The following is a 27766-nucleotide window of genomic DNA, read 5'->3' on the forward strand; positions in this document are numbered from 1 at the left end:
AGGGGAAAAACTTTTTGTGTGTTTGTCAAAATGAAAGCTATTACTTTCCACTTCCATTAGGCTACATAGAAAGTTTAATATAAACTATTCACATTGTAAATGAGTAAAGCTGTTAAGTGGACTTTAAGTCGATATTTATTTTTATTTGCTTGTTTGTTTATTGTCCATCCAGTTTTCACATTTTGCTCTAAAGAATATTAATACAGTCATAATGATTTCCTGTCATGTAGGGTTTTAAAAAAAAAAAACCCTGCTGCTGCATCTTCCTGACACGTCACTTTAAATCGCCCCCAGTTCATTAATTCACATCAGAGCAAGTTCAAAGGGAGAAATGAGTGAAGGTGGAGGAGAGAGTGACTTACTTTGTCATGAGGAGCGCTTCAGGGAATTAGGAGCTCGGCGGGGGGAGGACCCATGAATCCTGTTGGCCAAAAAAAAAAAAAAAAAAAAAGTAAAACACACAGAGAGGGACAAAAGTTGTGTGAAGTTCTGTGACACAGAGGTGGAAACTTGCTGCGTGCGGACCAGCGGCTAACACCAGCACCAGCACCACTACAACCAGCGGCGGCGGCGGCGGCGGCTCGGACGGGGAAGATGGCGCGGCGCGGCGGCCGTGCCACGTCTCGGTTTACTGCATACCCCGGAGAAACAGCAACTTTTGCCGTCTGGTTATGCTCTTGCCTACTCTTTCTGTCCGCTGCGGAGGCCGGGCTGTACACCGCCTCGGACCAGATCGTCCGCTTGACTCCGGGAAACGTGGTGTCGGTGTTGTTGAACTCCACGGCGGCGACAGTGGTGGAGTTTTACGCTTCGTGGTGCGGACACTGCATCGCCTTTTCTCCGGTTTACAAAGATCTGGCCATAGACATTAAAGGTTGGTACACGGGCCTGGAGTCACGTAGCTGCAGCTGTTTCACGCTGGAAGTTCAGGTTTTACTTTTAGTCCAGTGTAGTCACTCATATCATATTTTACTCTGCATTGTTTTGCACCACTGATGAGCTATTCAAAAGTCTCACTGTTTTAACACATTATTAATAGACTACAGCTCATCCGTCTATTACTGTACATTTACCAAAGTTACATATCCCTGCAGTTTTTATCATCTCCATGCAAACAGTGAGAACACCAAGCTGTCGTCTGTATCTGTTAATTAGAGCATGTGATCTAATGAAAATGTTTTTATTCTGCTGGGCACTGTGCCTCCATCACATCCTCTGAGTGCAGTCTCTGCGGCTCATGGGCCAAATGAAATATCACAGGACCATGGGAATCAATATAATTAGGATGACAGTCAAGGGCAAAGTTTCTGGTGATGGCAGAGGGCCTGACACAGCCATGGGGTATTTCAGTCTCACACACACACACAGTCAACGATGGCAACTGACAGCTTGGCATGCAAATCACATGCCAGGCCTTCGAGTGAGGAGAGCTAAAATTTAGCGGGACTGTAGGTGACATTGGCTGTGTGTCAACCATAAACTTATGTGTATCAGCAACAATTAACTTCTTGATGGGGTGTGGGCCCGTCAGAAACACTGCATGTGATCAGCAGGTGTTCGTCTCACTCAAATAGATCGTAAACAAGGAAAAGTGATGAAGCAGCCCCTGGACAATTATTTAAAAGAACAGTTGATTAAATAAACAGGATTGTTCTTACTGGTATACAGTATTGGAATACTGAAGTGTGTATTGGCACCAGGACAACACATAACCCCCTCCAGTGTTAGTAGACTGCACAGGGTGCAGTAGACAGTACACTAAATATTTACCGTGGCTCTCTCTCCCTTTATTTGATGTCTGTTCTTCAGAGTGGAAGCCAGCTGTGGAGCTGGCAGCGATAGACTGTGCTGCAGAGGAGAACAGGAAGGTCTGCAGCAGCTACGGCATCAGAGGGTATCCCACCCTAAAGGTATCGTACAGTATACGAGCTCTCTGCATAGGCACACAGACTGTGTCTAATCATATCAAATGATCTTTATTGGCATAAATGCTGTTGTTAAATTATTGCAAAAGCTCAGTCACATATTATTCAATATTAGATATTAGCAAGACAGCAACATGAAACAGATAAAACCCATCCATCTAATTGGTGGTCTCCTTTTGTTCCGTGCTACTCCTGTACATTTTCTGAACTGGCCATAAAATCAGGAATGGTCGCAGTTTTGCTTGAAAAGGCAGCTCCCTTTTTTTTTTTAGCAAGGATGTGTTTAATTTTGATCCACATGTTAAGTAGAGCGTACACAAGTACAAGCATGTGTGGGAACAAAAAGTGTATTTGCGTGTAGGTGGCGTTTTGCTAAACCAGAGTCAAATCAGAAGTTAAACTGCTCAGTGCTGATAGACCAATCCAAACTCAGTCACACTGCTTCATGCTATGTTTTGCTAACTAGTACATCGGTTCTGGAATTGATTTTACTTTTTTAGATTATTACAGATCTTTCTAGGACTGAAACAATATGTTGATGAATTGATGAATTGATTGACTGCAAAAAATGGTCATCAAATAATCTTAAAAGTTGTTTAATTAAGCAAAACTAGCAAATATTTGCTGTTGCAGCTTCTGATATGGGCAGGTTTGCTGTTGTACTCTGTTTTACAACAGTGTAAATGTAATGTCTTACAAAACAACCCATTTAAAGATCATTTGGGATTTTCAAAATTTCTACTAATACAAATTATTATTTATTGCAGTCATAGATCATTTGAACAGAATTTTTGTTTCAATGTAGTAGATGTAAATTGTGCAAAAAAAATCTTGTCCTGGCATTTGTCATTCAATAACTTAAAAAAATGTAAGATCCACTTTGCAAAATAAGTTATTATTGAGTTAACCAGGGCTTACTCTCTGTATTTGTGGTTATTTTGTCATTTGTGAAGCTCTGGATTAGTGTTTGACAGATACTACAGATGCAGTGGTGCTCAGTACAGTTAACTTTTGCATGATCATGAGCTCTATTGCAGAAAAACCACCAGCTTCAAAGATCTGTGTGAAGCTTATCTGATCGATCAGCAGTAGTATCTGTTAAGGTCCCGCTCTCTCTGTCATCCAGTGAAAGCCAGTGAAACAAAGAGCTCCTTCTGTTTGAACTCACAATGGAGCTTTAACATCTGCGACTCATTTTAACCAGGCAGGATTTAGAGGTCAAGGCGGGCAGAGGGGAAGGCTGTGCCCCCACCAAACATTACACAACATCGCTTTGCTTCTCTCATGGTCGTGTGAGGCCTGTCTGAGCTGGTCTCACTTCTCTCTCCTGCTCTCTTTGCTTCCTTTCTAACCCAAAACCTCTCTCTTCTTTCACTTCACAGTTCTTCCATGCCTACTCCACAGCTGAATCTGCAGGAAAGGCTTTCAGAGGTACACCGAAGCAGTTCGAGGAGCCTTCAGTTATTTGACTCCACCTTAAATTGTGCACCATAGAGAACGTGCACTTTCAACAGGCGTCATGTCAGAGCAGGAAACAGCACGCTGATTATTTTCTTATCAGACACATAGTTGAAATAATAATTTCTGTTTGGCTTGGGTCAGCTCCAGCATGTGACTGTACCATTCATTTCACACTAATGTAATATTGCAGTTACCCAGGGAGTCGTTTATATACATGCTCAGGCAGACATGGATATGTTTCATTGAATGATAATCCAAAATGAGAACAAACAGCAAAAAATAATGACCTTTGACCTCTAGATTTTCCCCGTGATGTTCGAGGGCTCCGTCACAAGCTCATAGACCAACTAGAAACCCACGGTGAGCCCTGGCCCCCTGCCTGTCCCCCACTGGAGCCCACCAGGTAAAGTCATAGACACAATTTCAGTTAGATGAGAGATGATTGCTTATTTTACTCAACAAATACAACTCTGTCTGTGTTAAGTTAAACATCTATTTTAAGTTATTAGAGCCTCAGGGACCAGCCACTTTTTCACTGCTAGATCGCCCAGCTTTGCTCACATACGTCACCAGATACATACATACAGTTTGCTATGATGGTTGTACAGGAAAAGGAAGCAGGAAGCCAGAAGTTTATTTCCCTTCTTAGCTTTAAAGAGGTAGTGCCACTGCTCCTTTCACAATCATGAAGTATTCCTTTTCTTTTCTTCTCTATATGATGAAAATATATTGTGACCTTGTTGAGCCCTTGTTTCACAACAGAGATTCCTTACTGCAACTTCTACTTTCTTTTCTCAACCAAAAAAAACGATTTTAAAGTAGAAAAGCAGACATCAGGCTGGAGAACATCTTGGTTTTAATGATTTTAAGTGTAGGGATAGAGGAGAGAGCCAGACTGAGTCAAAAATCAAAAAGCTAATTCAGATGAATAATCCCATTTCAATTTTTAAGATGAAGTATGTCCATAAAATTCTGCACTTACTTAATTCCTCCTTTGGATCTCTACTAGACTAATAGCTGATCACTTTTAGCTTTCTCGTGATATTTGGAACCAAAGGTTTGTGTGGGATTCCAGTTACAGTATGTGTTATGTGTTTTGTCTGCCCCTCTCTCTCCAGCCAAGCAGAGATCAACAGCTTCTTTGAGACAAACAATGTTCAACACCTGGCCCTGATCTTTGAAGAGGCTCAATCCTACATTGGCCGAGAGGTAACAGCATGTGAGCCTGAGCTGTATGTGTGTCAGACTTCTCTAGAATATTTTTCTTTTTGGGCAATACAAGATGTGATTGGTGTAGTATTTGATTGGAAAGAAAACCTTCATATCTGTGGTTTTTGATGGCAAATAACTGGACATTACTAACGCGCATAATATATGTAGCATCAGTATGGTGAAATTGTGTGTGTGTGTGTGTGTGTGTGTGTGTGTGTGTGTGTGTGCGTGCTGTTTTTTCAGCTGACCCTGGACCTGTTACAGTTTGAGAACATTGCAGTGCGGAGGGTCCTGAGCACTGAGGAGGGTCTGGTTACCAAACTGGGAGTGACAGAGTTCCCATCCTGTTATCTTTATTATCCTGGAGGCAACTTCACCAGACTCAAAGTGTGAGTACCTTTGCATCTGTGTTCTTACCCTCGACTGAAAAACACATATATAAAATCAATCCTGACCACGATTGCCAGTTTTGTCTTTACCTCTTAAAGGTAAATAAAAAAACAAAAAAAATACAAAAGAACATATGTTCAAAAGAATGAAATACTTTAGCATTTTTGTTCTTTACAAATAGATGTAATAATAACCCTTTTTTCATTTTTACTATACATGTTTCACTTTACTCTCTAATGCTTATGTAGCAAAATAGTCACCAGTTCATTAAAGCTTTTAAGTAGCAGTTGTTTATATGGTCAAACTACAAGAACTAGAAGAATGTGAAGTCACACAGGTGTAGACAGCTGTGGACATTAAGGAGGAGTGTATAAAATAACTGGTAAACTGTGGAAAGGCACTCACCATGGATACATCCTGCTTATTCAGTCTTTTATTTATATGACATACTATTTCCTGTTAATGTATAACATCCCCAAACAATCGTATACATTTTTTAAAATAAATCATCTTTTATTGATTTAAAATTAGTTTTTGACAAAGTATTGATTCCTTTTTTTAAATTTTATTTAATTTTATTTATTTTTTGAAGGACCTACACCTGCACAGGTGTTGTCACTTTGACTAATTAGACTAATTAGGATTGTCTGGGTGTGCTTGATTGACATCAGTCTGACCCTCCCACTGGTCCTGTTGAACCTATTAGGGTGGGAGGGGTTATATCTTTATCACTGCACGTGATGTCACATGATTTCAGCGTAGCTCTCTACAACATCAACCTGATCGGAGGCCTAATCAGCCAGAGGGTCAGAACGCCAGTGTGGGTGTTCAGGGCTTTAAGCGTTACAGCATCCTGTGCTTTCAAACACAACCATGAAAGGAAGTTTAAGGACATTGTTTGTTGCAGAGAATTATGTAGCCAGTGAGGCCTACGTCAGCACTGGTGCAGACTCGCTGTCTGAAGGTTTTGTTTCCTCTTCCCTTTTTCACCAGCTGATGTGGTACAGCTCTTAAAATGACCTACCTACTTTGTATATATAATAAAATGGGAGGAGGCCGGATTGGGATTGAGCCAAACCATAATAATGATAGTAATAGTAATGCATTATAATTCATCTTCACTTAAGAACCTCAAGTATTTCTTATTGTTATCTGTAGTGTACATGACAGTGCACTGGTACAAACCGACAAGAAATACAATGTGGTTACTGTTCTGCACATGTTTTTCCTTCCAGCATGGTCTGCAAACACCAGCTGACACACGATTGTTTATTGTCTGCAGTGCCACATTCACACAAAGCTTTAAAGACTGTACTTTCAACATTATTATGAACTTACTCACTATTACTAACAAAGTTTAAGAGCTGATATTTCTCCATCATTATCGGAAAGATTTAAAATGGAGACAGTCATGCAGGTTAAACCAGAAGCCAAACAGAAGTGGAGAAAAAGTGTTTTAACTTATATTGAGGAACTAACATTTTTAAAAGGAAGTTGGTGGGTGAGATGAGAAGGTGCGACAGGAACATGAGCTGAGCTATCAGGCATCTCCAATACCTCAAACTTTTTTACAGTAAATTTCGCTTAGCTTGATGTGAGATACCCAAACACCAAGCCTTCGGTTCCCATTGTTCCACACACAACAACTTTGCTTTCCCCTGAAAAGCTTCGTCGTGTGCTCATTATCTGAACCCTATTCATGAGAATACTTTTAAACATCTGGCCTCTTAATGGGATCAGAGCATCAAAATCGCTCCCATTATTCACTATCATAAAGCGGCGCTGATCATTCCTCACCCTGCAAATTCATCTGCTGTTTCTGCCTCTTTGTTTGGCTGTTTCAATAACTTGGCATGCAAAGAGGACTCTTTTTAGTTGACAAATGCAAAAAGGAAATGATTTATTGCCGATTTATTTATTCACCCTCCATCTCTCCCCTTCCAACCCCCCTCATCTCCATCACTGTACAGAGGGGAGGTTTTTTAATTTCTTGCATGAAAACAATGCCATTGCTTTTCTGGCTTCACCTGCCAAACAAGCCCCAGCCGCACACGGCGACAGATGGCCTCCCATCATCACTGAATGTCTGATTGATCCTGGGAGAGCACAGTGTGCTTGCGTGTGTGTGAGAAAGAGAGGGAGCATGCAGGGGCGTCTCACATCCGTCATGCATGTAATGTGTGCTGGTCCCAGGTGAATGCATTCCCTCCCAGCCCGCCCTGATGCCTGCCTGCCCGCCAGCCCTGGGGATTGCTGGATGAATGGCTCTCCCCTCACATCTGTACACTCCCACCAGACACGCAGGTGTAATTGAGTCCTGGGCTGGTGTGAGTGAGCGTGGGCGCGGAGTATCCATCCTCCTTATTACCATCCTGTTGCAGTTTTACAATGCTCTCCCTCTCTCTCCCTCCCCCTCCCCCTTACCCTCTCTCTCTCTGTCGCTGTCTGACGAGGAGAGAAAGCAAATGAGAGGAGGATGTGAGGGGTAGAGGGAGAGAGAGAAAGGGAGAGAGAGAGAGAGAGAGAGCACATTAATGGCTGTGGTTCCAGTTGCGGGGTTATCACATGGCAAAATGATCAGCAATCTCTCTCTCTCTCTCTCTCTCTCTCTCTCTCTCTCTCTCTCTCTCTCTCTGTCTCTCTCTCTCTCTCTCTCTCTCTCTCAGTTCCAGGCTACCCTGGCACCATCTGCTCAGTATTTAAAATGCATTCCCGGAAGTGTGTAAAATATATGGCCACAGAAAATACAGGTCATAAACCATTTTTTATGGCAGTGGACGGCTGAAACAAAAGGTTTGAAAATGGAAAAAAAACAGTGCATTTTGTTTCATGTTTCTTGCAGAATTTGAGCCTTGCAAGTATATGGACAGCTGAACATTACACCCACATGTGATTGCTGTTTATGTCATTACAAATCCATGAGCATTACTATGCTGCTATAACAGCCTCCACTCTTCTGGGAAGGTTTTCCACAAGATTTTTGAATCTGGCTGCAGCAGTTTTCTCCAATTCAGCCACAAGAGCATTAGTGTTGGCAGTCACTGACGTCGGGCTTCATCCTAAAGGTGTTGGATGGCGTTAAGGTCAGGGCTCTGTTCAAGTTCTTCCACATCAAACAAACCATTTCTCAATGGACCTGGTTTTGTGCATGAGGGACTTGTCACATTGGAACAGGAAAGGTTTTCCCAAACAGCTGCATCAGAATTAGAAGCGTGTGTTGTCTGAATATTAGTTTATGGTGTAACATCCAGACTTTCCTACGCAAGAGCCTGGCCTCAATGAGTACCGTAATTCAAAAAAAGTATATCCACATAATTTTGGCCGTACAGTGTATGGGTCTCACCTGTGTTCCTCTCCCACAGCAACGTTGAGGCCCGTACTTTCTACGCTTACGCCCTCCAGAGGCTGCCGGGGGTGGTGCGGTCCGGAAAGCCCCCACCAGTCACCACAGATGGCGTCACCAACAGCACCGAGGACCTCTGGAGACCCTTCAACAGGTATGATTAAGACACACCACACTGAACTGTCTTTGTTTGCTCATTGTTTTTGTTGTATATATGTGTAACTGTATGTGATTGTGTGTCCAGGTCCAGGGTGTACATGGCAGACCTGGAGTCAACACTGCACTACTCCCTACGTGTGGAGGTGGCTGCTCACACTGTCATCAAAGGAGAAGCCCTGAATTCTCTGAAGAAGTACATCACTGTCCTGGTTAAGGTGAAATTATCAGCAAGAGCACTGCACACACACATACATGCATACATACAGTACACAAGACAGACACACAAAATGTGTAAACCAAATGATTATAAGGCTCACTGGTTTTGGTTATGAGTTTAAAAACAGGCGGAAATCAAATTAAATAATACAATGTGGGTGAGAAATCACATCTGCAAAGCAAACATCAAACATTAACAATCATTTTTATTCTCTTATGGAGGCGCTCTGGTGCTTAGTAAGCAGCTTGTTTACATTTCTTCCCCATTTTTCTCCTCAGTGTTTCCTGTGACAATCCTGAAAAACAACAGCTTTTGTATGCATATCTGCACATTAAAAAAAAAATGTGCCTTGAAGTTGATGCAATTGTGTTCATATTGTAACATTCACAGCCAACATAGAAGTGTAGTTACAGCAGCTCGCCACTAGGTGGAGAGTGAGATAGCAGAATATTTGTTCACACTGTAGATGTGAGTTGATATTCAGCCAGAATTCAGTTTAAGGTTCCCCCTGACATGTTGTTTTATTCCTTTATTATCCATAAGATTATTCTGCAAATTCACCCTATTAATTGTTTTGTCAAGTTCACTGTTGTTTGAAACCATACACACTCACAATTAGACACATTACTGAAAGCAGAAGTGGATGCCATTTGACTATAGCGGCAGCACAGAAACTCTCCAGGGTATTGTTGACCCTCTTGATGTTGACTCCCAGGGGGATTGAAGCGTGGCTGCCACCCACTCGCCGTCCACAGGTCTTACAAAGATGCAGTTTACTTGCAAACCTTGCTGGGATACCCCAACCACCCCCCCTTTCTTCTCTCTCCTCATGCTGTATCCCTGCTTTTGGTTTCATACAAGAATTTCTGTAAATACTTGTGATCGTGCCAACCCCCAGTGGTTCACCAAAACACTCTCCACCTCCCTGGCCCTAGCCTCCTCTCTCTCCTGCCTTTTCCTTCTATCTTCTTTGCAGTCATCATCCCTTATTTTATTTACCATTCTTTTCTGTCCCCTTTCACCACCCCCTAGTTTCCTCTTCCAAAGATGCAATTGATTTTTACATTTTTCTATTCCATGTTTGTTTGATAATTCACCTTTTTGTCAAAATTTAATAATGTCTTTCTCTCTTTTTTCTCACTTTCTTCCATCTTTTTTCATTACTGGTAACATTCTCCCTTGTTCCCTCTTTTTCCTCCCTCACTGAAGTGTGCCACCCAGGCAAGCATGTTGTGATGATGAGGCCTGACCTGCTAGCCCTGTCCCTATTGGCTACGCACCAGGCTGTCTCACTGCCCTGGTCTGCCACCAATCTCTCTGATTATATCTCTCTCTCTAGGGAGGCGTTGTAGCAAGCCAGTGTGTATCCAAGCATGTGTGTGTATGAGGGGGCGTGTGTGTGCGACACAGGCACTGTGGCCTCCCATTAGCTTCAGTTTGTTTAGTCAATAGCGGCAGGTCCCAGTGGTATTTTTAGCCTGTCCCCCTACCAGAATGGACCAGCCTGGCTCAGCAGGGCTTTGTGTAGCTGAGGAGGCCGTCATTTTGTTGCAGCTGACTGTGACTTGTGACAGTCCTTATTGACGTTTGACTGAGCACACAAAGAGCAACAAAGCAGCTCAATCTTCGGTCAGCTTGTTGGGAGCAGTTAATGTAAGACGAGCAAGTAGTTTGTGAAACAGGGTGGAAAAGAATGGAATGAGAGTGGCTGATCCTGGGTAGGAAATGCTTATGAGTCCAGTATTGTATACTTTTGATGCAACATTAATTATTTTTTATGACACATTTTTACATTTAGCTTTTACATGGTGCAATTTATGGGCTAGATATCAGAAAATTTTATGTGTTTCTAGGTGAGAATGCTTGACTTCTTTGTCTCTGTTTTCATCTATTTTCAAATGAATGTTGATTAGTTGTGGAAATGACCTCACTGCTGAACTGTCCTGTCTTGTTGATTACTAACACAATATGTAAAAATCTGACACCTGAACTCCCCGCATGAGTCATGTGATTAGATTAGAGTGAAAGTGACTCACGATGTCCTGGCCACAGTGTGGGTGTCATCGCCTCCCATGGTGGACGCATTTACTCAACCGTGACGCACTTTTTAATATTAACGAAATGGAACAATTAGTGGAAAGTGTATTTGCATGCATTAGGGTGTGTCTTTGGTGATGCATGTGTACAGGGCTGCAGCTAATGATTGTTTCCATCAGAGATTAATCTGCCGATTATTTTCTTGATTAATCATTTTGTTTATAAAACAATTCTCCCATCAAAGTTTCTTGGAATCCAATGGGACGCTTTATTGTCTGAAACCCAAAGATATTCAGTTTACTGTAATGACAGCAGGAAAAAAGCCAGATACCCAAATTTGACAGACTAGATCCTTTTTAATGTTTAACATTTTTTCTTTAAAATGTATTCAGTATAAAAACGGTTGCCTCTAAATGTTCTGTCAATTGTCTAAATGTTTGTAAGCTCAATGTGTGTGTTAAGTGCTTCTTAAGGACATCCTGTCTCTGTAAATTAATATTTATTTGTCCTCTTTGTGTATTCATCTTCTTACACAAGCCTCAAAAATTACTCTCTGTTCTGTCCAAGAATTGTAATTCCAAGATGTGCTTGTTTCTTTGCAATTCACAATCATCCCACCATTGCATCTCCTTATGCGTCTCCATCTAAACACGTAAACATGAGGGTTGTTTTTTTTTTTCCCCCACCCTGTCATAATGTTACTAGATTTACTGTCTTGTCAGGCTGAAGCCGGATTTATGAATTCTCTACATGTATATGAGGATTAAAAAAGTGGATCTTGGGAAGCATGAGAGCATTACAGCGAGGTTTTTAAGGATTACACCTCTATCCTGCTTTTCTTAAAAGAAGCTCTTCAGCCCAGAGGGGATAGACAAAGAATTAAAGGGGGGTTGGTCCAAAGGGACCTCCTCAGGACATGAATTACAGAAACGCCTTTCATAACAAAGATGAAAAAAGATAAAAATCAGCTATCTGTTGAATTATGGATCATATTACTGCTTAAATAAGCAACTCTCAAAGAATGAGTTGACTCATTTGACAGTTTTCAGTTGTAGTTTCCCCACAGAGAGTTGACAACAAAGAAATATGTGCTAGTAAAGATGAGGTTTTCCTGGCATCCCCCCATGCCTTCCTGGGTGGATTGAAGCTGGATTATTACCAAGGGGCTTCACCCCTGTCTTCTAGCCCAGGCCAGACCTGGTCTGCCCTGTTGCAACCAACAGATGTGTCCCTCTCGGGACCCTCACCACAAGGAGCTTGTGGTTTCTCAAGTGCTGCTGATACTAATCGGATCAGGGATGACATATTGCCAGGGTGAAGGGGATTGTCATAGTCCAACTGGGATCGGGGCAGGAGGGGTACAGGGTTAGGTGTGTGTGTGTGTGTGTGTGTGTGTGTGTGTGTGTGTGTATGAAGTGTATATATATAGTAGAAGGAATAAAATGTAAATTTTTTGCAGTTGGAACAGAAAATAAATAGATTGTACTTGATGAATAGTGATCAGTGAAGTTCAGTGGCCTATTTGATTTTTAGCCAATAATTAGTCATGTTGTCGGTCATGTCAGCTTTTGAATACCACCTTGTCTTTCGCTTCATTTCCAACAGGGTTTCACTCGGTGTTATACTGTAACTGTGATGTTTGTTGCAGATGGAGATGACTAAAAACACTCCATCATTAGTGCCTTTCATGATTTATTACTAAACACTCTATGCTTCGTGTCAGTTTTTAGAAACAAATCATTTCAAATAGCATGCAACATTTATTTTTGACATTACATTTTCTTGCATTATTTCTTCAGAAAAACTGTTAAATTAAATTCTGATTGTCTGATTGTTATGCTTTTTGGCATATAATGCGACATTCTGTCATTTATTAACAAGTTATACCTGATATAACTAAGGTGACTGATGTATTGTGCACCACGAATGGTCAAGACCAGGGAGGCGGAAAGGGAGGTTAAAAAAAGAGGAACTGGTGTAAAAGAAAGCAGATGGTGATATGGTGTGCTGATGATAATACATTTTAAAAGTTGAACCTGTTTAAGTTTTTAGATGATCACCAGACCCACAAAGCTCATGAATAGTGTTGCTTTGGTGATGCTGAGCTAAGTCCATTAGCAGGAAACACCTGCGTTTTCTCTTCTGGTTAAATTCATATGGCTCCTTAATGAGCTTTTCTGACTGGTTGGTGCTCAGACCCCAGATCCAAACCTAAACCTATTATATCACTCTCCCAGCAGTGAGCAGCAGACATCACAAGCCTTTGTCTGCTCTTTACATCCTACCTTTAGTATTTGTGTGTGTGTGTGTGTAAAATCCAAAGTCTTTCTTTACAATGGAAACGAAACATTGTTTGGAAAGTTTGTCCCAACATTGTTGCCAAAGTTCCCCGTCAATGTGTTGAACTTGGACTTTGCTTTGCTTTAACCTTCATCCCAAAGTCCAGTTCATCCCAAACAAGCTCCATGGGGTTTAAGTCTGGAGACTCTGCTGGTCTTCCATCATTTGAAGCCACTGTCGAGTTCTTTTCTTCTAATGTTTTGTGCCATTATCTTGCGGTAGCACAAATCTCTTACCAACCAGTCAGTCTGGTTGTCCTAATAATGCATCAGAGGGTTTAGTAACACAGCAACGTGTGAAGGGAGTTAGCATTGGGAAAATGAAAAATTGTCCCATTGAAACAGAATCAAAATCAATTATAGCAGATAATGATAATGATGTAGACAAAGCTATAGAAACAATGATCAATAGGGATTCACAGGCTTGTCAACTATTAGCTGGTCCCAGTATTGTGTGTGTGTGTGTGTGTGTGTGTGTGTGTGTGTGTGTGTGTGTGTGTGTGTTTGCTGGCAAAGTGGTTTTCATCTCTTTTCTCATTTATTTGTAATTACCAGTATGCTTGCGGTTGATTGTGAGTCTTAGTTATGTAAGGCAGCTGCTTGTCAGTTTAAAAACAAAACATTTTAAATGATTTATTTAGCTTGGAAAGTAGAAGAATGTTCTAAATCCAGAAAAGAATAATAAATCTTTGACTTTCAATCAAAAGTCACGGCAATGTTATGCAACATCTGAACACACAAAACATATTTAACTCGTCATTGGAAAGTGTCTGTTGAATAGTGAGGTTAAAATGACTCCAGTCATACATCTCATCTGTCACTGGACAAAAACAGTTTTCTGCAGGTTGAGTGGATGGAGTAAAGAACGGACACAGAACAGAGCAGTCTGTTTTAGCCTTGGACGAGAAGGTTTAAGGAAATCACCGTCTGGCTAAGTGGTCAGGGTGTAACACACAGATCCTGTTAGAGGGCGATGAATAGACGGCTGAGCCATGGACTGAAAAGGCGTGTGTGTGAGTCTCAGTGTCTGCAGGTGTGTTGAGTTGAACAGATGGTGGAGGCCAAGTTAAAAAGACACCACGTGTTAGACGACACTAGCTCTCAGATGTTTTTCCTCAGATGCACCACAGCTATGCTGACTTTCAAAGTTTCGATTAGATTAGAAAACTAAAGTTACCATGGAAGTGGTTCTGTTGTTTAAGTTTTGGAAAACACTTGATCCCTTCATTGTGCCTATTTCTTGGAAACAGAAACATTATCATACACTGTTCCACAGAGAGGCTTAGTGTCAGAATAGGACGCACATTTAGCTGAAATTTATTAAAGCACTCCCCATCTCTTACTGTCAGTCCACTCAAGACATCGCCTGTGTCTTTTGTCAGTGTTGCATGTGTAAAGACACGTTTGTCTTTGTCTGTCTTTACTCTGTCATCACTGGCCTCAAACACACATCAGCAGGATTTCCTCTGCAAGTTACAGTATCATGTTTCCTCCCAGCTGTGGTCGTTACCATGGTAACGCTGGTCAGAAAAGAAGTAAATACTCAGCAGGACAAAGCCTGAGTAGACGGTGGCTAAGTGGTTGTTAGTGGTTTAGGAAATGGATCTTAATGAAGGAAAAGGCTTAACATCAACTGTTGTCACATTTAGTGAGATTCTTTAAAGGTGCTCAGAAGGAAAAACACTCAAACCACAACTTCTGTGTAACACACAGACATTGTGCACAACGTTTTTGAGGATGAACTGGCATTGTGTGTGCATTAAGATGATGTGTGAACAAAAGCGAACAATTTAAAGGGCTTGAGGCTCAATATTAGTACATGGAACACAACACAGTCATAAAGCTTTACTGTAAGAGCTAAAAGACAAACTTTTTGTTAGATTTTATGAAATATGCATACCATTAAAAAGTTCAACAAAGAACTAAAATGTTAATGACAAGTGTCTAACAACAACTAAAATGATTAGGAGATTAATCAATTACTCAATCAACAGACTTGAGCCTTCAAAAATTGTGATAATTCATTAATCATTTCAATATTTTTTTCTTCTCCAACATGACTATATGCTGTTTTGTGTAGTCCTCTACAATAGTTTGAGTGCATTTTGGTTTTGGAAACTGACGGGAAGATGAATTGATATTGAGAATTATTCTTAGTTGCAGCTCTACAGACAGTTACAGCATAATCAAGTTAACATTTGTTTCCATTGTGCTCTGCTGTTTCACACCTGCAGTACTTTCCGGGACGTCCTGTGGTGGTGAACTTGTTGAAGTCTGTAAACTCTTGGCTACAGAACCAGACTGGCAGTGAGATTTCCTATGACGCGTTTAAAGAGATACTAGATAACTCAGCCCAGGTAAGTGAACACAGATCCATACAGACAACTATCATTGTTTTGACAATATGCATCCTTGGTGCAATGAACTTGGGGCTTCTTGTTTGTTCTTGTCCAAATTTTTCAGTGTACTGTTTTTTTTTTCCTATCCTCCCTCTTTGCTATTCATTGGTGTCAGAAGTGGTCTGTCCATTAGGTACTGCATTGAGGAAGTACATGAATGCAAATCGGGAACTTTTGTAAGCCTAAGCAGGCAGCCATCTAAGAGGAAAGGAAGGAAAACAGGAGAGTACCAGACAGATAAGCAGCTGCAGGGAGAACAGAGGGCAGGTGATCACAAAATGCACCCAGACTGATGTGAGGACGTCTGTCTGGGAGTAGCTTCGTTGTTCCACTGAGCTACAAGGTCACTTGTCAGTCTGGTCACTTCATCAGTTCAAAAGCACCTCAGAGGGACCAAAGTGACGCCTATTCTGTCAAAGAAATGTCAAAAACACACAGCACTAGTGTATAAAAAGATATTTTTTTCAGAAGATAAATATCTAGGTATTTCAATATGTACTTTGTCCTTGTGTCTGTGCCAGCACATACAGCTGAAAATCTACGTGCTGTTGTCTTTGGAACGAAGCCTGCAGGCCTCCGGTATGCAGCCGCTTGCAAATTGAAAGAGTCACTTACTTACATCATTAGCTTTTAGCAGGCAAATCAATGGATCAATGAATCAATGGGAAGGTAAGAATAGACTTCGACTCGGAGGAAATGGACTCTGTATACACACGCGTACACACACACCAAATCTTTACTATTGACATGTGAGTAACCCTGTCAATCACGCTAGCACTGGCAACACAGTGCGGCGAGAGAAACGACTTTATGTCAGAGAAAATATGTAGTTGGATTCAACTGAGGCTCATGGTTAGAGATCTGGATAGCCTCTGTTCATTAGCGAGGGCTGAGCCATTAACCTGAGATTGACTTCTCATTGATCAAGAAAACTACACTGAACAGCTTTCATTAAGTTGAACAGGTTAGGAGATGCTGGGGAGGCTCTACTTTTTAGAGGATCTTTGGAATTTTGTCTCATTCAAATGACAAAACTGGTGTTTTTCTGTATTTTTCTTACTGTGAACAAATCCCACTAAAAGACCAGAACCAACAATGTATTGGCCTGTTTCTCAGTACTTTCCAACTTCTCTGATCTGTCTGTAGCACTCAGCCCCAAACCCATTTATTCCTACTGAGGATATATTACAAATGTACATCAATATATACTTTAATTTGAAAAAAAAAAAATGGCTGAATATGTGTACCCCAGGGGAGGCTTTAATGGTTGTCAGGGGGTAAATTATGTTGAAATATTGCGGATATCTCAATAATTTTGAATAAAGTAGAAATACAATTGGATTAAAATATATATATCCACATATTAAGTCAGCTGTGACATCTGAGCACCCTGTGTTGCAACGCAGTGCATAAACTAGATGTATGGCAAACAATGAGAGGGGTCTAAACTGTTAGCTAAAAATGGACAAACAGTTGAAACAGTAAAATATATAGTAAGGGATTTACAGTTGAAATAGTTAGATAAAAAATAATGGATTAATAGTTTAAATAGCATTCGATAGCTGAAGGTAATGGACAACGTAAGGAAGGTAAGGACAAAGCAACCAAACCAACATAAACAGTAACAGTTCAATTGTATGAAAGTTTGTAATAATATCAGCTTTTATTTAGTTAATTGATTTAAATCACATTTTGTTTAAACACTATGCAAATAAACATGTGGTGTGGATGAAAGGGTATTTTATTTCACGTGACAGGACTGAGGGGCTATGTCTGGAAAAAACCACTGGAAACTACTGTACCACACATTAAAATAAAAGAACATGTCATGTCCTTTTAATAGTTTTTGGACAATAACACAAAATGAATTAGCTATATCAGGCTTTGTTACACAGGCAGCAGCTGTTATCAGGATCAATTCATTGTTGGTTTTGGTCTTTTCGTGGAATTTGTTGACCATAATTAAAATATAGAATATCCCCAGCTTTATGCTGAGTTTTTCTTTGTTTGTTTCTCCCCACTCATCTGTAGTTTGTGTTTGTTTGTTTTAACTCTCTCTCAGTCTCCAGACACTGCTTTGCCTGAAGGAGTGAGGTGGGTGGGCTGCCAGGGTTCACGACCCCACTTCAGACGTTACCCTTGTGGGGTGTGGACTCTCTTCCATGTTCTCACTGTCCAGGCCAAGAATGTTGGAGGCTCAGGTACACGCACACGCACATGCACACACACACACACACACACACACACACACACACACACACACACACACACACACACACACACACACACCCTGAGTTTGTATTGCTGTGAATGAAAAGGCCATTGAGAGTTCACGAAGACGGGGGTGAACTGCGGATGAGGGCTTTGTGAGGTTTGTAAACAAATTAGCCCGAGAATGTTTGTGGGCTACTTTTTTCACACTGACCTGATTTAACATCCCAGAAAAGACTGACACACCCACAAACACACAGAAACACAGACATGTATCTTGGTCATGTTTTGACCAGAATTCACAGAGTTTTTTCTCAGTGTTTTGTCATATGGTCAAAGCTAAAATTGAGCCTAATTGTGACTGTGTGAAAGGGGATTATGTTAGATTAGTGGAATGTGAGTGGTTAATAAAACAGGCAGATGACCGGAGGCTCCACTCCTGGCAGGGACATTAATCTCCCTTCAACGGACACACACACACACACACACACACACACACACACACACACACACACACACACACACACACACACACACACACACACAGAGATTAATCCCAAGGTTTATGTACTGTCATGTGACCTGCAGATGGACTGGCCAAAAGGGGTGTCCATCTGGCCCCCCACAAACCACCATCTTAGTGGGTGGGTACACACACATATACGGGACAGTACTGACCGTGACATAAAACTCAATTCATCCATGTGCATATGCTGACTAGATTATTAAAGGAGTAAACACATTAGTAGAGGTTTGAACACACCCAACCCACTCATCCTTATTTTCATAAACAACACACACACACACTCACTCCTAGACACACTTCCACTGTTGATCTGAAGGTTCATCTGAACGTCCTGCTAAGCCAAGAACAAAAGCAAACAGCTCTTGGAAAATATGTTTGTGGACTGTTTAGGTCCTGAGACAACAGTCTGGCCACCATTCACACAGAGGGTTAAGTGCCTTTAATCTCCAGATTGGGTTATCCCATTGGAATAGATAATTCATCTCAATATGGGGTTAACCCAGCTCTCTGTGACTCCTGGCCCACATAACCGTGGGAATCCAGGAGGCTGTGGACCCACACTGCCATTAGCAGGCTTTCAGACTGTAGTACAGGTTTACAGTGCATTTTAATGTCTAGCAACAACAAGATTTACAAGAGCAGATGATTGTGCTTTACATACATGACTGATTGTTGCAATGAGGTAATCTGTAAATTTACATATTTACATTTACTGCTGTGTGTTACTGGACAACAATCATCAGCTTGCAACAGCATTTTGTTTTGAATATAAAATAACCGTCTGTAGTGATAACCGCAATATTTTGTATTGCATATTACCCAATATGCTGCATCCTAAAACAGGATTTTTGTTTGTATGTGTATATATTTATTCAGTGGTCTAAATTGGTAACAAAGTCAGGAAAAGTTTTAATCAGACTGACTGCTGCCGACCAGTAACTGTCATGATGTCTTGTTGTTCCCCTCCAGATCCTCAGGAGGTGCTGAGTGCAATGAGAAACTACGTCCGCAGCTACTTCGGCTGCAGGCTGTGCGCCGAGCACTTTGAGAACATGGCGAGGGAAAGTCTGGTGGAGGTGAGCACGTTGTCGTCAGCTGTCCTGTGGCTGTGGTCCAGACACAATCGCGTCAACAACAGACTAGCAGGTAGGAGTCAGCACAATCATAGTTACATACAGTAGTTTGCCAAATCTCTTTGGTGGCCCTGATCTTAATCCTGTTGCACATCTATGGAAAGAGGTGAAATTCACAGATGGGAGGAGACAAACTTCAGAGAACCTGAGCAGCGACCTGCTTCGGAAGAGAAGTGCGGAAGTCTCATGATTGCAGTGATTGCCTCAAAAATATGTGCCAAAAGATTTATGGCTCTAGGGTCCCAATATTTTCATCCATGTCCTTTTATTTTGTTGTATTATTTAAAGTAATGCTACATTGAATGTCATGTTTGTTAAGTGGAAGGTACCAGTGCTTTTGGCCATGTAACAAGGTAAGCTGACATTAAGCTAAGTTGTTGTGGTGTAAAACTCATGTGCTGTACAAGGCCATTCAGTGCCAGATTGTTTTTGGCATTTTTCAGTATGTTTTAATATTAATCTGGTAATCCTTCAATGATTATCATCATTAGTATGATTATAATTTAAGCCACAAATAAATTAGCAGGTATTGAGAATGTTTACTTTCTACATTAGACGCTACAGAGGTGACAAACCTAAAGTTTGTGAAGCCGATTGATACACCTCGGTGTGCTGAGCCATCAGTGCTGTCCCTTCCACTCCATCACATCCTTTCCTTTTTCCACACTCCTCTCCTCTGTGTTTACCCCTGCACACCATAGGACCATAAGCTTTACTTTACTCAATTGTAGGGAAGATTTTAACTTCCAGTTTCTCCTCATGGTCAGTTAGTGCTCCTAATACGACTAAGAGGGTGAGGGCAGGGGGAAGGATGGATCCTCAGATCAGACACCAGCTGTCACCCTGTCTTAACCCTCCAATTGTCATCTGTTTCTACCTTACCCATTTTCTCCTGACCCCCCTCCTCTGCCATCTTCCATTCTTCTATCACCCTTACTTTGATTTTCTCCTGCAATCTGCTGTCGCTCCACTATCACCTCCCCAGTGGTCATCCATCTCGTATTCATCTGTCCTGACTTCTTTCCTCTAAATCCTGCTTCCTTGCGGCCCTGTATCGCTCCCTCCAACCCTCTACTCCATGGCAGGATTTGCATCTTCAAGCAATCTGAGGCTTTCAATCCAGGTCATGTGTTTTAAACTCAGCATCATCAACCAATTTGCTAACTTTTAGTTGGTCATGAGAGAGATTACCTTCTCTGCATTTCTAAGTTGTTCTCTCATCCCCAATGCAGACCTCTGTCTTTTCTTACTCTGTGGAGAAGTTTACAAAGTTTTCTTTCATCTCATCTTTGACCAGTGCTGTATCAGCATTTTACCCCTCTTCACATCAGTCTTGAGAGTGCTAAACAGCCCCTGAGCGTCCCTCCTCCCTTGTCTGTATTCATATGATTTTATTAGGCGCAGGGCTGTCATTAACAGCCCACTTTGTTAAATCACTGTCTTTTGTTTGTGTTGACCGCCCCTCTTCTATCTCAGGGACAGCTTGTGTCCTGAACACCAGGGACCAGAAGGGCACCCGTCCCTGCGTGTGTCTGTTCCCCAGACACTTAAACACTATTCAGCCCCCCCCCCCCCCCCCACCCCCCCCCCATCCATCCGTCTTCCCTCTCCCTCCGTCCCTGTGTCTCTCTTTCTCTCTTTCCGCTCACTATCCCCTGGGACTCATATCCTCCGCTTGACAAGTAATAGCACAGCATCCTCACAGGATGGGTCCCCCAGGAGCCACCCCTCTTTGCCCACACACACACAAACACGCTCACACAATTCCCAAGGTATTGTTAGACAGCAGGTGGCAAACACCATGACACAAGCCACACACGCTCCCCCTCTTTTCCTGCCCCTCCCCAAACACATACGCAGCCTTTCCAAGCATGGGTCAAGTTGTGGCGTGTGGCAGGGGGAGTTAGTGATGGTGAAGGGTGAGCTGGGTCCACAGGGGATAAGTTGGGTGAATCAGAGGGAGAGGGAGGAGCTGAGGGTTTTGGCTGTGTTTGTAGCAATGAGTGGCAGCATCTCCCTGAGGAGAGCACACTTCATCCCTCCATCCACTCAACCCCTCCTCTCCCTTTTGCCTAAAGTGGAGCTCTTTAGCAGGCCTCCCCGCCCCTCCTTTCAGGAGCAGCCGTGCATGAAAGAGCAGCTATTTGTAAAGCGGCTGAACAATTAATTTAGCTGGCAACAAAGAGGCCTCAGGGCCCTCGGCCTCCTTGCAGCGGCAGAATTAAGACTGGTGGCAGCTCAGTCCTGTTGCTGCTTGTCAACAGGCTGAAACTGATTCACATTTCTACAGACACAACAGCACTGCTGCAGCAGGCCTGGTTCTGGACTGAGTGTTCATCTGCAGCACTGCCTCCAGATTTGGGAATTTTTTATATGGAGAATAGACACAACATTTTCATGTTAATTAGGTATTGTTTGAAATTTCCTATACTAGTCCTCATAGAGTATCTAAGTCAAAGTACCAATACCAAAAGTATATTTTTTTATCAGCCTTACTAAAATAAGTAATAAAATAGTAAAGTAAAATAGTAAAATGTATTATTAAAATATAAAATAAAATAACATTAGCATTTTTTAAATTTAAATCAGAAACTAACTGATCTAAGAGTGAAGTAAGACAAACTATAACTCTTTCAAAATAAGTTTGGTGTTGGGCAACACATGTTGTCAAACAACAATTTCAGCAGCTTGGATGGTTACAGCTGAACAACTACAGCTACAATTTGCTAAATAAGATTTGTAACACAGCCCCAGAGTGAGTTAGTCACATGTTTGGTACCAAACTGGATTATTGATATTCTGTCGTGCTACAGCTTGGAATATGTTAAGAAGCTGGTTAGGCAAATGTTGCATCATTAAGAATATTTTTTGGGACCTTTATAGTGTACACTGTCTTTGCTTTAAATAAGTTACCTTCACACATGAAAATAGGGAGTAACCACCACAATCTTAAAGTGAAATCTTGGCATATTTATGTTGTTATGTTTGCTTGTTACTTGACTGTGAGTTTAATGATTATATAGGTATTTATTGTAATGGTCTTTTGCTAGTATGATGTCGCTTAGTGATTTCAACTCCAGCATCTTCGCTATATTTACATCAAGTTTACCATCAGTTTACACCACTCGCCAGTTTCAGATTATGTGGAGTGGTTTTATATTGGTTATTTAAATGAGTGTAAAATGACTGACATCAGCTGCACTCCCCAGTGGCCATGGTGGCTACATGTGCCACACGGTGTGGGTGATCCTCACTTACAGAATTAGTGCTGAGGAAGCTAGTTTGATGTGCTGAACAATACATATTTATACTTGATGAATATGTATGTGCGGTGGTGATGACATCTCTGTGACAGGCCATTGTGGCAATCTCAATATGGCTGGTATGGCTAAAGTCACCCTGGCTGCAAACGTGGCAAGCTGATTAGAATAAGGAAAGAGATGTCAGGCATCTGAGGTGTGTGTGTGTGTGTGTGTGTGTGTGGTGTGGGGGGGGGGGGGGGGGGGGGGTTGGATGTGTGCTCTCACCTGCTGAAATGTATAAAAGCCCCCACACACACCCACAGGCACAGCCCATCCAGGACACAGTAAAATTGATGTATCCTTTATGTAAAGTACTGTATGCAGAGTACATACACACATGCATATGACTGAGATTAATCTTGAGCGACGGAGAGAAGGAGGAGGAGGAGGGAGCGGGGATGGAGGATGTAAATTGACAGTGCTGTAAAGTGACAGACCTGCTGCTGCGCTGCTTTTTTTTTCCCTCTCTCTCTTTACACACATACAAACATACACATACACACACACAGTGGCCTGTTGGTGACAACCAACTATTTATTACTAGATGCTGCCCTGTATGTGTGTCCCTGTGGGCATTTGTGCAGTGTGTGTCCATCTAAGATCACATATGAGCCTGTGAATATATTTCTGTGTGTGTATTTCTCTGCTAGTCTGTGTGTGTGTGTGTGTGTGTGTGTGTGTGTGTGTGTGTGTGTGTGTGAGAGAGAGAGAGAGGATGAGGGGATGAGGGGCAGCAGCTACATAAAAGAAAATATGTTAAAGGAGAAAGTTTCTAATTCATTAGAAGGGCAGATGCCCTCTGAGGTTTCTTTTGGTCTCATGTTCAATTTGGAGATTGGACTTTTCTTTGAAAGGGGTGTGAAGGGACGAGACAGGTGGTCAAGAGCACCCGGGACTGCTGCCTGAAAACAAGGAGTGTGTGTGTGTGTGTGTGTGTGTGTGTGTGTGTGTGTGTGTGTGTGTGTGTTGCTCTGTGTGTGTGTAGAGAAGCTGTCCACTTTGGCCACATCTATTATCTCACCACCCCTCCCACTGGGACATCCCAGAAGCCCATTGATCATTATTAGACCCTGTCATACATTTTCACACACACACATATACACAGACACACACACACACACACACACACACACACACATATCAATCCATAGATTACATGCACACAAACACAGACAGATGATTTACATATACACACTTAAACACATACGTACACATATGCATATGGGCACTTAGTTTTTACGATCACTGTGACAAGATCAAATGGGTTCAACACAGATTGCATCCAGTCCTCAAAGCACTTAAATATCCTCAAGTCAACGCACCAGCAAGGAGAATAAAAGAAACAACAATAGATGAAGCGGCTGACTGGAAGCTGTGAGCTGTGAGGTTACTGTATCTGGACTGAACCCTGATCTATCCAGCATTTTCTGACCTTGTGTATTATCTAATATAAGTTACTGAAGTGCTCATTAGTTTGATACTGTGAGCAACACTTTGACAAAGCTGTATCCTCTACAATGTAAAAAAAAAACTCCTGCATTCAAAAAGATCTCTGTAAGACTAGTGCAAACTTACACTTACAGGTATAATATCAATGTTGTATTGAGTCCGCATGGTGCTATGGACTCTCCACAACCCGTATATACAGTATACAGTACATTTAGGAAGTGTATAGCAATGAATATCTGAATTTATCACGTTTAACATTCTGTAAGAATAGAAATATAGAAATATTTTTCGCAGTGTAGTGGAACAGAGTTACAATGTGTCACAAAATAGTAAGTTATACTGCAGAATTGTACTGAGTTGTTTCTTCATCTCTGCAGAGCTGTACAGTACAGTAGCCCTGTCTCCGTGTTTATCTCTCCAGGTGATTTGAGTGAAGACCCCAACTTCCCAAAGATCCAGTGGCCTTCACCAGAAATGTGTGAGGCCTGCCATACAGTGAAGGAAAACGGGGATCACCGGTGGAACCAGGATCAGGTTCTCCCCTTCCTTCTGTCATACTTCTCCTCCAACAGCATCCTCAAAGGTATGTGCTCATGCCACAATTTTCTAAAAAGCATATGTCATAAATTTAAGGATTTTGCAACTACAAAATTTATATTTTCCGTCTATCTCCCTGTTACCGGTCAAGAGCTCACTCGCAAACTGGATTGATCATGAACTCCATCTGCAGCTTTCCTTTTCAGACATTTTTATCAAGTAGCTTGCTTTGTATACAGATAACAATGATTCAGTTGTTGCTCAGTTAACAATTTATAATGCCAAAAGAAAATGGACCAGTTATGCCAAAAAAAGGTGAGGTGAAAAAAATTAAATGTTATGATTCTTTAAAATATTACGTGGGTGTAAAATGTCAATTATCTTCTAATGTCACGTCTCAGTGTGCTTAATTTGTGGCCGAGTTCTATAAAATGTATTATCTAAATCATAGTGAATCTTCTCTGGATTTGAGGTATTATAATAATTCACAGTTGATCCAGATGATTGGGGTGATTAGTAGTATCTGTAGTTTAGTGTCTGATTCTAGATGAGAGGTGATGGCTTTAGAAATAATCTACCTGTGTGTTTCTTTTCTTTTCACTGTCAGACTATCTGGAAGATGAAGACCAGGTCCTGGCAAAACAGAGGGAGCAACATGCCAGCCAGAAGCTAGCATTGGAAGCTCAGAAACGCGTAGAAAGGAAAGCCAGGGAGGCCTTGGATTTAATGATGCGTCCAACATCAGAACCCACTGTGGAAGAAGAGGAGGAAGAAGAGGAGGAAGGAGAGGAGCCACAGGATGAAGCCGTAGCAGATGAAGAAGAGGACGGTGGGGAGGGAGCAGCAGCAGCAGATGATATTGGTGGTAAGACATCTGAGCCGAGTCCCTGGGCCAAACCTGAGATGGAGGTGGGTCGAAGCCGGCGGCAGGCCCACAGAAAGCCAAGCATTGTGGGGATGAGGATGCGAGAGGTGCAGGAGGACATCGTGGATCTGGACTCCTTTGTCAACCAGCACTACAAGGCCAAGGCGCTGCAGTTGGCTGCCTCCAGCCGGGTCAGACCACGCACCCTGCAGAGGAAGGAGGAGCAGGAGCCCGGGCCTGTGTTCGGGCTCGGCATGGAGCTGGACGGCGGGCTGGGGATGGTGGGCCTGCAGCCTATGGAGGCAGACTTAGAGCTGGACGTGGGACAACAGAGAAAGCGGCTACAAAAGCGAGACCTGACAGGCCAGTACTTTGGTGAGGGGTTGAGCCACAGGGGACGCTGGATGTCTATGCTAAGCATTGGATTCTCCAAAGTGGACATCAGCCTGTGTGTCATTCTTTATTTCCTGTCCTCTATGTGTCTTCTCGCCATGTACTTGTTCTTCAAAAACCGCCTCAAGGTGCGGCGGGTTAAAATATCCCTGCCCTGAACCAAAGAGTATTCAAATTGTACCTGAGTCGGAGTAACGATTAACATTCATTAGGTTCATGTAGGCTAAGGTTGGGGTTAGTGTAAGGGGATGTGCCAAGATTATCGCCATCTTAGGTGGTCCACTTAACTGTTACCTACAGCTGAAGTAGGCGACAGCATGTTTTATTCCTGAATATTGTGGATGGTGTTATGTCTAACTGGAGAGGAGAGGAGGAAATTAGCAGATAACCTTCAAAATCTTTGAAGATCAGGGCTGTTATGTAACTTTGCACTTAATCTGGCCTCCAGAGCTGTTCAGGCAGCATCTCAACTGTGGAAAATCTGTTCATATAGATATATATTTCTACAAGTGGGTTTCTGTTTGGGGTTTGTGCTTGAGTTCAGGATAAACAGTTGTGCTTTTGATTCTGTTTGACCACTTATGAAGGATGAATTTAAACCTAATATGAGATGAATTAAGGTTTTTGGTTTTTTTTTATATATATATATTTGTATGAAATGAATCCAACTAATTGTTTTGTTGCTTTACTGAAGTTATGAAAACCTGTTACACTACTTCCCTATGTGCTATGACCAAAAACATTAAGTTTCAGTATCAATTTGTATATATTTACATGTAAATAATTGAATCAATTGAACAGGTGATTCTTCAGTGATTTCATAAATAATGAGTTCTTGTGTCTTTTTCCATCCATTTTTGTGTTTTTTGTGCTTTTCTTTTGAAATGATATGATGGCAAAAAGAAAAAAAAAAAAGGAAAAAAAAGAGCCCCAGTCACTAAACTTGTTGTGGGACTACAGCTTATTGTTGAATACTGTGACTGAACCAGCAGCTCCACAGTAACTTTCTCCAGAGAAGAGCAGATCAGCCCTTTGTTCTTCAGCTCCTTTGAGTTGATCTACATTACACTGAGCGTTATATCACATCTTTGAATATTACATCACACTGCTGAGCCCACATAACAGCTACTCTGGTTGCTTATGAAGTGCTGTGGAGCGACGCATATGTTCACACTGGACGAGGTTTTAGAATAAGCAGGATTTGTTTTTGGCTGCTGTCCGTGATGTAAAGCTTCTGCTGGTCATCTCAAAAACACTGTGTTTTTCTGTTTGCTTCTTTGCTTTCTGTCTGAATCAATAAAATTATTTTTGATATGGACTCATTGCTTTTTTAGTACTCTGACCAGTCATTGAAATTGTTAATATGTATAACATATTCCACATTAAATGCATTTTTACCATTTAACAGGGGTTCAACCTCTGCAACATCTGCATTGTCTCAAGATGTCAAAATATTTTTACAGAACCTTGCAGAATTGGGAATAACAAGTTCCTGCTTGTTTTTTGTTTTGATCAAGACTGCAAGGACATGAGGCAAGCTGGAGTGGGGTGTTGCATGTATAATGGTGGGGAGGGGTTAAAGCATCCAAGGTTGAAGGAAAAAGCCTGTTGCCATCTGCTGTGCAGCGCGAGCTAAATCCTAACAATTTCATTGGGATTATAGCAAGTGAGTAATCCAGCTTTCCTTTAGGACTAGAGGGGAGAGATTACCCTTGAGGATTAGCTCCCTGCAGATAATAAACTTTATTAAAACGCAATCTGCTTTCGTGGGGCTTCTTCCCTCCTCACACACTTGGAAGTGGGCTCCTCTGGGGGTGGCGCAGCAGTGGGCCCTCAGAGGGGGAGCAGTATGTGTGAGGGATAAATGG

The 27766-nt window shown here is 41.8% G+C and overlaps 1 protein-coding gene across 1 annotated transcript; it reads left to right on the plus strand.

Annotated features, from left to right (window-relative positions):
* The first annotated feature begins 459 nt into the window (after nt 1-459).
* qsox1 (quiescin Q6 sulfhydryl oxidase 1) lies at nt 460-27216 on the plus strand. Its single transcript, XM_071487811.1, has 13 exons — nt 460-874; nt 1810-1910; nt 3308-3356; nt 3687-3789; nt 4505-4595; nt 4842-4987; nt 8351-8485; nt 8576-8705; nt 15318-15440; nt 17545-17683; nt 19189-19365; nt 24525-24686; nt 25248-27216. Exons 1-13 carry the CDS (start codon nt 595-597, stop codon nt 26054-26056), a joined length of 2445 nt encoding a protein of 814 aa, XP_071343912.1. The 5' UTR covers nt 460-594; the 3' UTR covers nt 26057-27216.
* The last annotated feature ends 550 nt before the right edge of the window (nt 27217-27766 follow it).

The sequence above is a fragment of the Trachinotus anak genome, unplaced genomic scaffold (genome assembly GCF_046630095.1).
Source record: "Trachinotus anak isolate AG129_WGS33_773 ecotype Australia unplaced genomic scaffold, CSIRO_AGI_Tana_v1 ptg000010l, whole genome shotgun sequence".
Classification (NCBI taxonomy): domain Eukaryota; kingdom Metazoa; phylum Chordata; class Actinopteri; order Carangiformes; family Carangidae; genus Trachinotus; species Trachinotus anak.

What these genes read in the sequence shown, in the direction of transcription:
- qsox1 (XM_071487811.1), top strand. Translation starts at nt 595, where the DNA reads ATGGCGCGGCGCGGCGGCCGTGCCACGTCTCGGTTTACTGCATACCCC. An exon ending in CTCTGGAGACCCTTCAACAG is followed by an intron (nt 8,486 to 8,575) that starts GTATGATTAAGA and finishes TTGTGTGTCCAG; the next exon opens with GTCCAGGGTGTACATGGCAG. An exon ending in ACATCACTGTCCTGGTTAAG is followed by an intron (nt 8,706 to 15,317) that starts GTGAAATTATCA and finishes TCACACCTGCAG; the next exon opens with TACTTTCCGGGACGTCCTGT.